General features: G+C 52.6%; 1 protein-coding gene across 1 annotated transcript in view; it reads right to left on the bottom strand.

Moving 5' to 3' along the window:
- Nucleotides 1-12,169, bottom strand: part of DUOX1 (dual oxidase 1) — a 43,945-nt gene that overhangs the window by 18,562 nt on the left and 13,214 nt on the right. The window contains exons 16-27 of the mRNA XM_011992114.1: nucleotides 11,625-11,738; nucleotides 10,718-10,917; nucleotides 9,873-10,058; nucleotides 7,281-7,506; nucleotides 6,941-7,034; nucleotides 6,488-6,663; nucleotides 4,199-4,268; nucleotides 3,648-3,773; nucleotides 2,867-3,045; nucleotides 2,360-2,590; nucleotides 1,401-1,500; nucleotides 885-934 (exon numbers count right to left, since the gene is read on the bottom strand). Coding sequence (XP_011847504.1) covers nucleotides 885-934; nucleotides 1,401-1,500; nucleotides 2,360-2,590; nucleotides 2,867-3,045; nucleotides 3,648-3,773; nucleotides 4,199-4,268; nucleotides 6,488-6,663; nucleotides 6,941-7,034; nucleotides 7,281-7,506; nucleotides 9,873-10,058; nucleotides 10,718-10,917; nucleotides 11,625-11,738 — 1,752 coding nt within the window. The remainder of the gene's footprint in view (nucleotides 1-884; nucleotides 935-1,400; nucleotides 1,501-2,359; nucleotides 2,591-2,866; nucleotides 3,046-3,647; nucleotides 3,774-4,198; nucleotides 4,269-6,487; nucleotides 6,664-6,940; nucleotides 7,035-7,280; nucleotides 7,507-9,872; nucleotides 10,059-10,717; nucleotides 10,918-11,624; nucleotides 11,739-12,169) is intronic.

The raw sequence follows: 12,169 nt of genomic DNA, 5'->3' as shown, positions 1-12,169 counted from the left end.
CAGGGGATCCAGGCCATGGGTATACAGGGGGATAATACTGGAGCCAGGGCAAGATAGAGAGGACAGAGAATGGTCCCTCAAGTGATCAAGGAGGAGAGAGGCAGAAGTTAAGAAGATTAGAGCCCTGAAGTATAAAAAAGTAAAGGTTAAGAAGGGATCTAACCAAAGCCTGTAAAGTCCTAAAAGGAGAGGGGAGCATAAACACAGCCTTATCCACTAAATCTCAGTGTGCAGGAATTAGCAAGCACCCTCTGAAGTTCAAAGCAGATCATTTTAGGATTAAAAAAAAAACACCCATGCCGTGTTTCACAGAGAGAAGCCAGTATAGAAATTGTGTTACTTCAAGGAAGGAACAGACTGAAAACATAAATAGGTTCAAGAGAGTTTGAATAGATTCACAGCTAATAGCTCTAAGATGGGTGATTATAGGGAGTTAGGAATATCCCCCAAGCGCTCTTTTCAAGACATACTGGGTAGGCACCTCTGTCTGACTTGACAAAGAGCCCGCTCCCTCCCCCATGCAGCTGGGGCACAGTACTCCTCAAAGCTACTGTTATGGTATGTGTGTGTATTGGGGGAAGAGGTAGCCACTCGTATTCCACTGGAACTAGTCCATAGTAGGAGATATTTCTCCCACTAACCCTACTAGAGGAGGAAATAGCCCAAAGTAGGAGCAGGAGTCCAGCTGAGCTCCTGGGAGGAGGACTGGAATGCAGAGTAGCCTAAGTCTCTTGCCACCAAGTAGTGTCGTCAGGCCAGAGGGCAGAGCCTGGGTCACCAGAAGAGCTGAGTGAGTGAACCTGGGCTGCTCTGGGGTGCAGAGAACCCAGAGCCTTGAGCTCACAGTCAGGTCCAGAAATTCATGGATCAAGGAGAGTTCTCACCTGGTACGGTCTGGAAGAACCACCAGTAATACTTCTGGGGGAACTCAGACCTGTGTGGAAGGGACAGCAAAGAGAGACCTTGAGAGGAGATCTCTTTTTTTGTTTTTTGTTTTTTTTTTGAGGCAGAGTCTTGCTCTGTCACCCAGGTTGGAGTGCAGTGGCATGATTTCGGCTCACTGCAACCTCCACCTACTGGGTTCAAGCCATTCTCCTGCCTCAGCCTCCCCAGTAGCTGGGATTACAGGCACACACCACCACGCCTAGCTAATAAAAGGAGATCTCTGGGTCTTCCAGATGGGACCCTTCAGGGGAGGCACCCCAACTCAGACACCAGTCTCTCCTGCTGACTTAGCATTAGGGGCTCAAGCTGGTCACTCTCTGTCCTGTAACCCAGAAGGTGACACTCTGCTCTGGAGCCAGAGAATTTGTTTCTTTCCACCCAAAAGGAATCCTCCCCATTACACACACACACACACACACACACATACACACACACACACACACACTCACACTTACCCATCATCATGGAAGAGGCCAGGGAAGAGGCAGGAGAGGACGCTGAGGGGGCTGATGGAGAACAGGTACACATTCACCACATGGCCCACACTGTGTAAGACTAAGGAAGAGCAGACCGTGTGGTGAGCTTGGGGCAGCCCAGGGTGGGTGCTCACTCATTCAGCCCAAGGTGGAGGACGCTGGCCAGAGTGGGGGGCCTGAAGAAGCACCTAGGAGTCTCGACCTCTGACCTTTTTTTTTTTTTTTTTTTTTTTTTTAAGATGGAGTCTCGCTCTGTCGCCCAGGCTGGAGTGCAGTGGTGTAATCTCAGCTCACTGCAACCTCTGCCTCCCAGGTTCAAGCGATTCTCCTGCCTCAGCCTCCTGAGTAGCTGGGATTACCGGCATGCGCCACCACACCCAGCTAATTTTTGTATTTTTAGTAGAGACGGGGTTTCACCATGCTGGCCAGGCTGGTCTCGAACTCCTGACCTCAAATGATCTGCCTGCCTCGGCTTCCCAAAGTGCTGGGGTTACAGGCATGAGCCACCATGCTGGCCCGGACTTCTGACCTCTGAACAATCTCCTGGCCCTCCCCAACACCCCAGAGACACACCATGCACACAACCATGTGAGTCTGGAATTCCAGCATTAGAAGTTCCCTCCTTTGCTTTCTCTCATAGAGTCATGCTTTAAAACATAAAAATTGGGAGAAATGACACATTATGCACACTCATTCCGGGGTGTTAGGAACTTGTCAGCTGAGGCTGGTGAGGTGCCCTGGAAAGTGTGGGAAGAGGCACTTGGCAGTGACCAGTGACAGGCTCCCGGGCTTACTTCACACCCTGGCCCAGGCCAACTCCATCCTGATGGAGAAGGACATTAAAGGTGAGTGCCAGCAGAGAGGGGGTCTCTCAGAGGAGGGGAAGCCAGCGGGGACTGGAGGCCCTGGAGAGCCTCCCTGGGACACCCAGGCCTTGCCTGTGAGGACGATGGCGGTGGAGGCAATGAGGCGATGAAAGTCCACAGCGGCATCGAAGGGCACGTAGCGGTTGAGGAAGGTTTCTCGCAGGAAGGTGATGAGGTTGCGGCACATGGTGAGCAGGATGTAGGAGAACATGAAGGAGATGCTGGCTGCCGTGCCCCGCGACAGGATAATTCCCACGCGGGTGGTGTCCGTGATGCCCGTGTGGTGTGCGGCAAAGGCGTAGTCTGTGGAGGGGGCCCAGGCAGGCAAGCGAGGGGCAGTGCAGAGGAGAGAGAGCTGGTTAGGGAGGTCATCAGCGGTAGGCCCTGGCCGGCTGCCACTCACAACAGGCCTCCCCCTCACAGTCTTCACTTAGACAGGCTCCACTCACCCCACCCAGGGCTGGCACTTACCACGGGCCTCGCCCCGGGGCTGTCGGTCACTCACAGTAGGCCCCACCCCCAGGGCGATCACTCATTGCAACCCTAGGGAAAGGGCTTGTGGTAAGTGAAGTCACTCACAGTAGGCCCTCTCCAGGAAAAGCCCCCCAGCGATGGCGTAGAACACGGCCACGCAGCCGATGTGGCGCCGGTAGTTCTCAATGAAGCGCTTGAACTGTTGCACCGTCTGGTGGAGACGGCTGCGTTGGAACTTCTCTCGGTGCGCCTCAGTGAACAGCAAGGGCTGGAATGACGTTACCCTGGGAGACAGGAAGCCTTAGCCCTTGGCACCTACCATCGGACCCAACACTAGTGGGGCCCCGCTTCACGGAGGGGAGCCGCCCAGAAGCGAGGGAAGCCGAGTGAGCCTTGTGGAAGTAGGATTTAGACCTCATCGTATCAGGCTATATCACACTGCATAAGCAAGCTGGCAGTGGAGGGATGGCCCGGAGTGGTCATTTCTTCCCAGGGGATGCACTCCATCCACCCATGTTCGTTCACACTCAGTCTCTCTCCTTCCAGTCTGTCGCTCCCACCTCCCACCCAGCACCCATATTCAGCCTTTACTAGAGACTCAAAGGACACCTCTCCCATGAAGGCATCTCTGATCTCCCTGGCAGAGGTGAGTGCTTCCTTGAGTTCCAAAGGCCCTCGCTCTTCCCACTATTCGAACAGTCATCAGTGGGACACTGAAATGATCAGTGTAGCAGACTATCTCCTTAGACTGTGATGTTCTTGGGCAAGGACCATTCACCCTGCCTCTACCCACGATGTTTAGCACAGTGCCTGGTACCAAGGAAAGGATGTTTGTAAGCTGAAGGAATGGATGCACTGCCTGGCTTAAGGGGAAGAGCAGACGTACTTCTTGCCAAACCTCCGCCGAATCTCCTGGGGAGGGTCTGTGTCCGTGGGGCACTGCAGTCTCTGAGGTGTCAACTCCGTCTCTATGTCGCTGTGGGAACAGTGGGCACTCACTCTGGGAGAGGGACTAAGACAAGAATGGTAAGAGATAGGATGCTGGCCATCTCAACCACTCATTCCTCTGCTGTCCTGGTCTGCCTCCAAACCCATTCTGCTGAGGAAGGATCAGAGCTGTCAGCAAGGGGACAGCAAAATTTTCACAGACACCTACAGACAGAATGAGTCAGATCTTGGGGGTCCTCACTAAGGCTGTTGCATATGCCTTTACCCTTCACAAGGGCATCTGGGCCAGGCCGTAACTGAGAGTGGAAATCCAGCAGGCTTTCTGCTTGCTCCGGCACGGGGCTGTGTCTGCCTAGAGAAAGGGGTGCCTTTTTCTAATTTGTTTGAAGGTGCTGCATGGGCTAGCAGTGGCCCTGATCCCAACCATTCAGGGGAGAGAAATGGCAACTCCCCAACTCCCCCCTCTGACATTCCCAGATGGGGGCTCACCAGATCATCTCCTGGCTGATGTAGGAGGCTCGCCGGCAGAGGTCCTTGATGACTTCAGGCACCTCCACCCCTGCAAAGCAGAGCTGGGCTAGGGAGCAGCTCAGGGTCCAGAGCCCAGGAAGGCCTGGCTCAAATGCACAGCACTCCTACCATCCCATGTTCAGACACAGTAGACAGTCCCAGACCGATGGAGGCCCTGCCTTTGGGTGCCCCAACCTCAGCCCTTGTCCCCAGTGGGAGCTGGACCCAGCCATAGGTGGGCAGGGAGAAGGCCTGAAAGAAAGTTGGTCAGGCAGTCTTCCCTAAAGTGTGTCTCTCATCAGTCCCACTTCTGGGACTATGGGGTAGAGTTTAGGAACTGTATATAACCTGCCCTCTGAGCCTGCTCTGCCATAAATATTCGGCTTAAGATCCTCCAGCTTAAAACCTCCAAGAGTTACATGTAGAATCTAGGTGGTAGGTATACGGGAGATCATACTGCAGTTGTTTTACTTTTCTGTGTTTGAAAATGTTCATAATAAACTATGCAGGAGAAAAACTCTCCCAGGAGTCACCCCATTGTTCCTGTCTAGGCTGAGCACTGAAGGCAGGGCAGGACTAAGCTGCAAAGCCAAGTTCTTACAGGAGGCCTGGGAATCTCTGGGTTTCTTCCAAGTGCTGAACCAAGCCTGAGGATGACCCTGGTCTATAGTTGAGGTCAAAAGAAAGTAAGCTGAACTATATTAAAATTAAATCAGAATGTTTTAAACAAAGTGTTAATGCCTGTACTCTCAAATGTTCCACAAACAGCAAATGTGGTGAAATAGTAACAAATGTGGTGAAATGGTAACAAATGTGGTGAAATGGTAACATAGGTGAAAAGTGAAGGAACATCTCTTTTTTTGAGACAGAATCTCTGTTGCCCAGGTTGGAGTGCAGTGGCATAATCTTTGCTCACTGCAACCTCTGCCTCCTGGTTCAAGCGATTCTTGTGCCTCAGCCTCTGAAGTACTTAAGACTACAGGTGTGTGCCACCACACCTGGGTAATTTTTGTATTTTTTTTTTTATAGAGATGGGGTTTCATCATGTTGGCCAGGCTGGTCTTGAACTCCTGACCTCAAGTGATCCTCCCGCTTTGGCCTCCCAAAGTGCTGGGATTATAGGCGTGAGCTATTGCACCTGGCCCTTTTTTCCTTTTCTTTAATTTTAAAATCTTTCAAAAAAAAAAAAAATCTGGACTCAACAACAATTAAAAGAAAACAATACTCAGTGCTAATCTTCCTCAATCCCCAAGCCTGGTCTTACCCTCAATCCCAGGTGTTGGATGTCCCTGGGACTCTGTGGTGTGGGCTCCCTTCCACGTACCTTCCTTGTCCCTGCCCTCAGGCTCAGGTGCCTGCTGCCCTGGCTGCCTGGGAAAGGTAAAAAGCTGCAGAATCAGGAGCGCTGGCTTCCCTCTCTTCCAGCTCTCCTTACTCCCAGGGGGAAGCCCTGACCAGAGGCTCATCTGTGTCTTGTCTAACTTGCCCCTCTTCCCTGTGGAGGCTGCTCAGCCTACCCCTTCTCATAATTCTGGGAGGGGCTTGGTTTGGTCTCAACATGCCCCAGTGAGAGTTCTAAGATGAGAAGATACCATAACGGCTCAGAGCAGGCCACAGACAGACCCTCCTGCCTGCTGCTTGCCCCTTCCTCACTCTAACTCTAGCCCCCACCCACTTGAATCAGACATAGGTGGGGCAGGAAGTAGGGGGAAGGACAACAGAACCGGGTCTTCATGTACTCAGCAAACATTTACTGAGCACTCAGCCAGAAGATACAGCACCAAAAAGGCCCCCAAGAGATACCACCCCACCCCCACAACCAGACACCCCAGCTGAAGGGAGTATGGCCTGGGTAGGGCTGTCACAGGGAGACAGTCTCCCCCTACCCTGGGCACCAGGCACAGCGGACTTTGGCAGGGAGCCAGGGGAAGCAGAGTTCCAACCACCATTCCCTACCCTATCCTGACCCTGCCCGCCCCACCAGCAGAGCTGCATTATGACTTTCACTGGCCCTAGGCACTTTCACCTTTGTGGGCCCTTTCCTCCATAATAAAAAATAAAAATACTTTCAAATTATATTGTATAATTATGTTGATATAAAGAAAACTACAATCCAGATTGGATCCATTATTATATATCACTACATTCATTTTTTCCCTTCCGATTTTAATGGAAGTTAAAACATTTCTGTGGACTCCTAAAAGTATGTGGGCATTGTGCCTACTATGCCTAACCAATGAGTCAGCGCTGCCTACCAGGCTGCCCCACCTTTGACACAGAGCTGCGTGAAGCGGAGCTCACTGTTGTGGTCCCGCAGCATGAAGTGAAAATCCTCCCATGTCAGCTCCTCCTTGTCCTGGAATCCCGACTCCCGGAACATGGACTCCACCACCTCGGCCAGCTGGGCCTTGGACAGGCAGTTGTTGGAGATCTCGATGAAGGATCTGGGGTTGGGGGAGAGGAACCATCAGGCTCTGACTGGGGCCTGCGATCCAGACACAGGACATAATGACTCCATCGCACCAAACAGTCTGTACCCACATGGAGGGGCCCCGACTGGCCACATCCCAAACCCTCTGCTAGTTGGAACAGCCTCTGGTTACATGGGTAGGGAGGAGGCTTCTGCCTTCCTTGGCCCTTCTGCTCTCTCCTTCAGGTCCCACCTCTTTGCCCTGGCGTCCCTGCCCTGGCCCATTCTCCTGGCTGTCCCAGAGAACCAACCTCAGCATCCTGATGAACTCATCCTTGGAAATGAGGCCATTCCCATCAAAGTCGTACATGCGGAACATAAGGCGAGACTTTTCCTCAGGAGAGCCTGGGAGAGGGAGGACTCCATAAGGAGAGCCCCCGCCTGCCTGCCTGAACCCCCAGGCTGGCCAGAAGGGGTCTCACACCAGTGTGATGACCCACTGCTGGACACAGCAAGGGTCGCTCTGCTTCCTGACCTCTGCCTGGGCACTCCTGGGCATCTGCCATGGCTGGAGACCTGGTCCCAGGGCTTCTCCACCTCCAACAGATCCAGTCCCTGTCCAGCCTCTCCTATCGTTCCCTCCTCCCTCACCTTTCATGAAGACCACCAGGATGTCCAGGAACTCTCGGAAGGACAGGTAGCCATTGCCATCCTTGTCAGCCAGAGAGAACATCGACTCCACAAACATATCCTGGGGTTTGAGGCCCAGGGACTCGGCAAACTCGGCCCTGCTCAGCTCGCAGGTCAGGGCCTCCTGCACCTTCTGGGAGGAGTCCAGGGGTAGGGTCCCTGCGTCGGCCTGGTTGATGTCCAGCACCTGCACTTGGGCAGTAGCAGAGGGAGGGAGAGGAGACAAGGCTTCCTTGACTTGAAGTTCAGCTGAGCCCTGTAGGAGCCACCTTTTGAGGTGTCTGCCCAGGACCCCCTCTGCTAGGCGGCACTATGATGGTGCCTGAAGCCATGTTTGTTCTACAGAACCCTGACTCTCTGCTTTAGCTGACTGGACAGGGAGCTCACTTGGAATTAAGAAGTGTGAGGTCTGTCTTGACCTGAGCACAAGAAAGCTCAGAAAGTGTGGACCACTTTCTTCCTTCAAGTGCTCAGCCACTTAGAGACCAAGTAAGGCAGAGGCAGCCTAGGAGAGCAGTGGCCTCATTGGCTGACAGCTTTCCTTTTCTAGGTCCTCCCTTTGGAATTCCTGAGACATCTCTGTATTCTCAGAGTCAACTGACCCTTTGTCAATGCTAGCTTATTGGGGTTTCTCTTATTTATACGTAAAATAGTTTTAACTAAGACAAGGCGTCTGCTGGGTTGAGGAAAAGCTGGGCTTGGAAAAGGGGAATTCTCATTGTGGCCATCCCCAGCCCACCCAGGGGCTGTCCCAGCATGAGAGAACAGACAGTGAGGAAGCAGGCAGGCCACAGGCCACAGTACCTGTCTTTCCTGCCTGTCAAGTGAGGTGCCTACTCCAAGTCTGGTGATGGTTTCATGAGGTAAACCTTATAGCTTCAAACAAGGTGCTGTAGTGGAAAGAGCCTAGGGCTGAAGGCAAGAGACCCGGGTTCATGTCCCTGTCTCTGTCACCTGCTTGCTGCATGACCTCAGGCAAGTCTCTTCGGTTGCCTGGGATTCATTTCCTCATCTGCTCTAGTTATCTCACAGGTTTACTGTGAGAATCAACGGAAGTGGTTGTGTTGAAAATGTTCTGAAAGCTGAAATCACTGTGCAGATATGAGACACTGACAGCCACCCGCAGGATATATCAGCACCCTTCATGTCTCAGCACAGGGAGTTCCCATAACCCCAGTGGATCCTCAATGAGTGAAGACGCCCAGTCCTGCCTGGGCTCTGGTAAGAAGTCACCCAGCTGAGGGTCCCTCTGTTCTTGTACATATTCAAGTTCAACTTGTTTGTCCTCAAATGACTTTAAATCATGCTCCCGGTACAGAGTAAATGTCTGTTCAATGGATGCTTCTTTCATGAATCCTCTCCCCAGCCACATGACCCTGCTCTTTCTCCTCAAACATTAATTTTTTTGCTCTTCCATGGAGACCTCTGTTCAGTCCCTCCTGTTCCTTTCCTCTGAGCCAAAACTTCTCCAACTTTAAGTCCTTGCCAAATATAACCTCCATCATGACCTTGCAGCATGCCGAAGGCTCACTGTCTTTTCTGAGCTCCTGGATCGCTGATTTCCTGAATCACTTTTGTAACCTTCATTCTTTGCCAGTTATCTTCCTTTCTGTGCACGTTCTGTCTTCCCAGTGGGATGATAAGCTTCTTCAGTGGGAGAACCATGCTATGTGTGTGTGTGTGTGTGTATATATATATGTATATATATATTTCTTTTCATTGAGATGGAGTCTCACTCTGTTGCCCAGGCTGGAGTGCAGTGGCGTGATCTCGGCTCACTGCAACCTCTGCCTCCCAGGTTTAAGTGATTCTCCTGCCTCAGCCTTCCTAGTAGCTGGGATTACAGGCACCCACCACCACACCTGGCTAATTTTTGTATTTTTAGTAGAGATGGGGTTTTGCCATGTTGGCCAGGCTGGTCTCAGACCCCGACCTCAAGTGATCCACCTGCCTCGCCTCCCAAAGTGCCAGGATTACAGGTGTGAGCCACCGCACCTGACCATATTTATCTTTATCTACCACGTCTCTCCACTCCACTACCCTGCTCCCAGGCTGCCTTTATTTTTGTGCCAGCTGTGGACTCAAGTCTCTGAATTTTTGTCTTGTTTCTCTACATCCTCCCAATCTCTCTCAGAAGCCTGCAAGGTGGACATCAATGCCCCATGGAGGGCTCTGGCAGCTGCACTCCCCCAAGGAGGGGTGAACAGTATCCCTCATGGTGCCCACACTGCCCTGGGTCTCTGCAGCCTTTGGGGCAGGCTGAGATGAGTGAGGATGGAAAGTCTGGGCAGCCCTGAGGAGAGTGATAAGCAACAAATGCAGAGAAGCCCATTCCTGGGCATCCCCCCACTGAAGCCTCGTAGCTGGAGGTGGGGTTCAGATGGGGGCGGGGCAACTCCTTATGATAAAGTCTGGTGATTCATCCAGAATTGCAATAAACTTGATTATTAGCTGAGAACTCTGGGCTCTGACTTCCCCTGGACTCACCTCATGGCCTCACACAGGTAAAGATGCCACCACAGCATAAGGATTGATCTGATCCCATGTACACACCTGGGAGAAAAGGTGCCTGAAAAAGGTCTCCAGGAGGTGGCTCCGCTGCTCCCGCGTCACAGCTGCTCTCATCAGCTCCTGCTCCCGCAGCTCCCACTCCTGGATGCTCAACCCGCTCTCCTTCAGAGCTGCCCGGAGGTTTTCCACCAGCGCCTGCCGCTCTTCCTCCGAGTTAAACAGCAGCACCTAAGGGGGCAGCCCGAGCAAAAGCAACCATTTGCCAAGGCCTCTTGAGGTTAGGCACTTTATGTGGATTATGTCAGAGGGGCCACTGGAGTGACCTTGCAAAAGAGATATTGTATCTCCTTTTACAGAAGAGGAAAGGGGCTCAGTAGGGTTAAGTGACTTGCTCATAGGTGCAGAGTTTGCATTTAAAGGCACGTGTACAAGGACATTCTTCCCTCTGTTCCATACTGGAGAAGGGAGAGGAGGGCAGGGAGGCCAGAGGATGGACGGGATCATGGGCCAGGCCTCTGATTTAGCTCTCCTCCAAAATCTCTAAAAATTCACTACATCCTGAGATAAGAGGACAGGGAAGAGGGCTTTGCTTCTTCCAAGGACACCCAGCTGGGACCTGACAGGTTGTCCTCAGAAAAGGAGGAGGCAGACTGTGGTTGCAAGAGTTAGGAGGAAACCATGGAGATTATGTCATCCAGCAGGCCTGGAGCAGGATAAATGTGTCCAAGTTTATCTCTCTATCAGGTACTCCACCGGGGAACAAGAAGCCGGACTCCTGCACAGTAACTACCACTTCCTGCCTCCTGGCCCCGTGCTCCTTCCCCTCCCTCTGGCTGCCTCCCTGGTGTTGGCTGTGGACAAGGAGCCAGGTGCCAGCTGAGCAGTACCAGGTCATACTCCTTGGGGATCTTGAGCAGCAGAGTGTGGCGTCCACGATTGCTGGACAGGACGAGGTTGACCTGCTGCGGAGGCTGCAGCTGGATGGTGCGGAGCATGGTGAGCCTGCCGTCTACCACACGGATCTGCCCAGGCTGCAGGTGCACGAGCACGGGCCGGCAGGGCTCCTTGCGGCCTTGCCATTCCAAAGCTGGGGGGAGAGAGACAAGGCTTCGTCAGTTGGTATTCGCCAGAGGTACATTGGGAGGAAGAGGGCCAGCTCAGGGCTGAAATTAGATCGAGGCCTCCACAGTTCATTGTCCCCTTCTGGGGTACTGAGGGTCATTCCCTCCCTGAAAGCCTGGCTGTGCCTGTAGCCACATGAAAAGAATAGTAACTATCATTTCCTGAATGTTTTCTAAGTGCTCAATACTATACCAAGTGCTTTGCATGAACTATTTCATTTCATTATAAACCTGTGAGGTAGGTGCTATTATTATTCCTATCTTATGGATAAGAAAAAAAAAAAGGTTTAGAGAGATTCAAAAATCTGCCTAAGCCCCTATAGCCCATAGTGGTGGTGGAACCAAGATTCCAATTCCAGTCTGACTCTGGACCTTCATTAATCACTTCTCTGTTGCCTGGAGTTCCAGCGTGAGATGTTACAAATCAGCAGTTCCCAGGGAATCGTCAGTCATAGTAACCCTGTAAGATCTAGGCAGGGTTCAATGACTCCTGCACGTGAGGAACTCCGGAGGCTGCAGGACTCCAGGTCCAACTTCTGCTTAATGCCACTGTGGCCTTGCCTACAGTCCTAGAAAAGGGAGGCCTTTTCCTGAGGCTGCTGGGGTGGAGGTGGGTAGCTGTAGTGCTGAGCCATGTCCTCCCTACCACCACCCTGGCCAGCCCTAGGCCTACCTTCCATGCCTCCCACGAGTTTCTCAGACACGATGCTCTGGCGGTCCTGGCCCTGGAGCCTCTTGAAATTTCTCATCCGGAGCCGGGCAACAATCCAGGCGCTGAGCAGGCTCACTGGGAGGGCAGAGGCAGTAGGACGCTCAGGGAGAGGTGTGGCTCGGGGGGGTGGAAGCGGCTCCTTTCTCAGCCCCTTTCCTGGCAGTACCACCCATTGTCCCTACCCCCTAGGTCAGCTTGCTCAATTGTTTCAAATTGTGAAGGTCCCTGGGGGAAGCTGCTCTGTATCCCATGGGGAGCTTTGGGTAGCATCTAAGATGCCCACCCTGCCTCCTCATATTCTACCACTCATGTCCCTTACTAGCCAGAGACTAAGTCCAGAGTCTTTGTGTCAGAGCCTAGACTCACCCCACCAGGCTGCTAGTTGACCCACACACAGCCTTGCCAAAGACTAAGCCCCAAGCCTCACTCCAGTGACTAGATCTGCCCCAGCCTTCCCTTCCTCCCTTCCTCCCTCCCTTCCTTCCTACCTCCCTTCCTCCCTCCCT

This window comes from Mandrillus leucophaeus, unplaced genomic scaffold (assembly GCF_000951045.1).
Source record: "Mandrillus leucophaeus isolate KB7577 unplaced genomic scaffold, Mleu.le_1.0 Scaffold402, whole genome shotgun sequence".
Classification (NCBI taxonomy): Eukaryota; Metazoa; Chordata; class Mammalia; order Primates; family Cercopithecidae; genus Mandrillus; species Mandrillus leucophaeus.
Note: the sequence above shows the minus strand (reverse complement) of the source record. Positions and strands in the feature narration are given on the sequence as shown.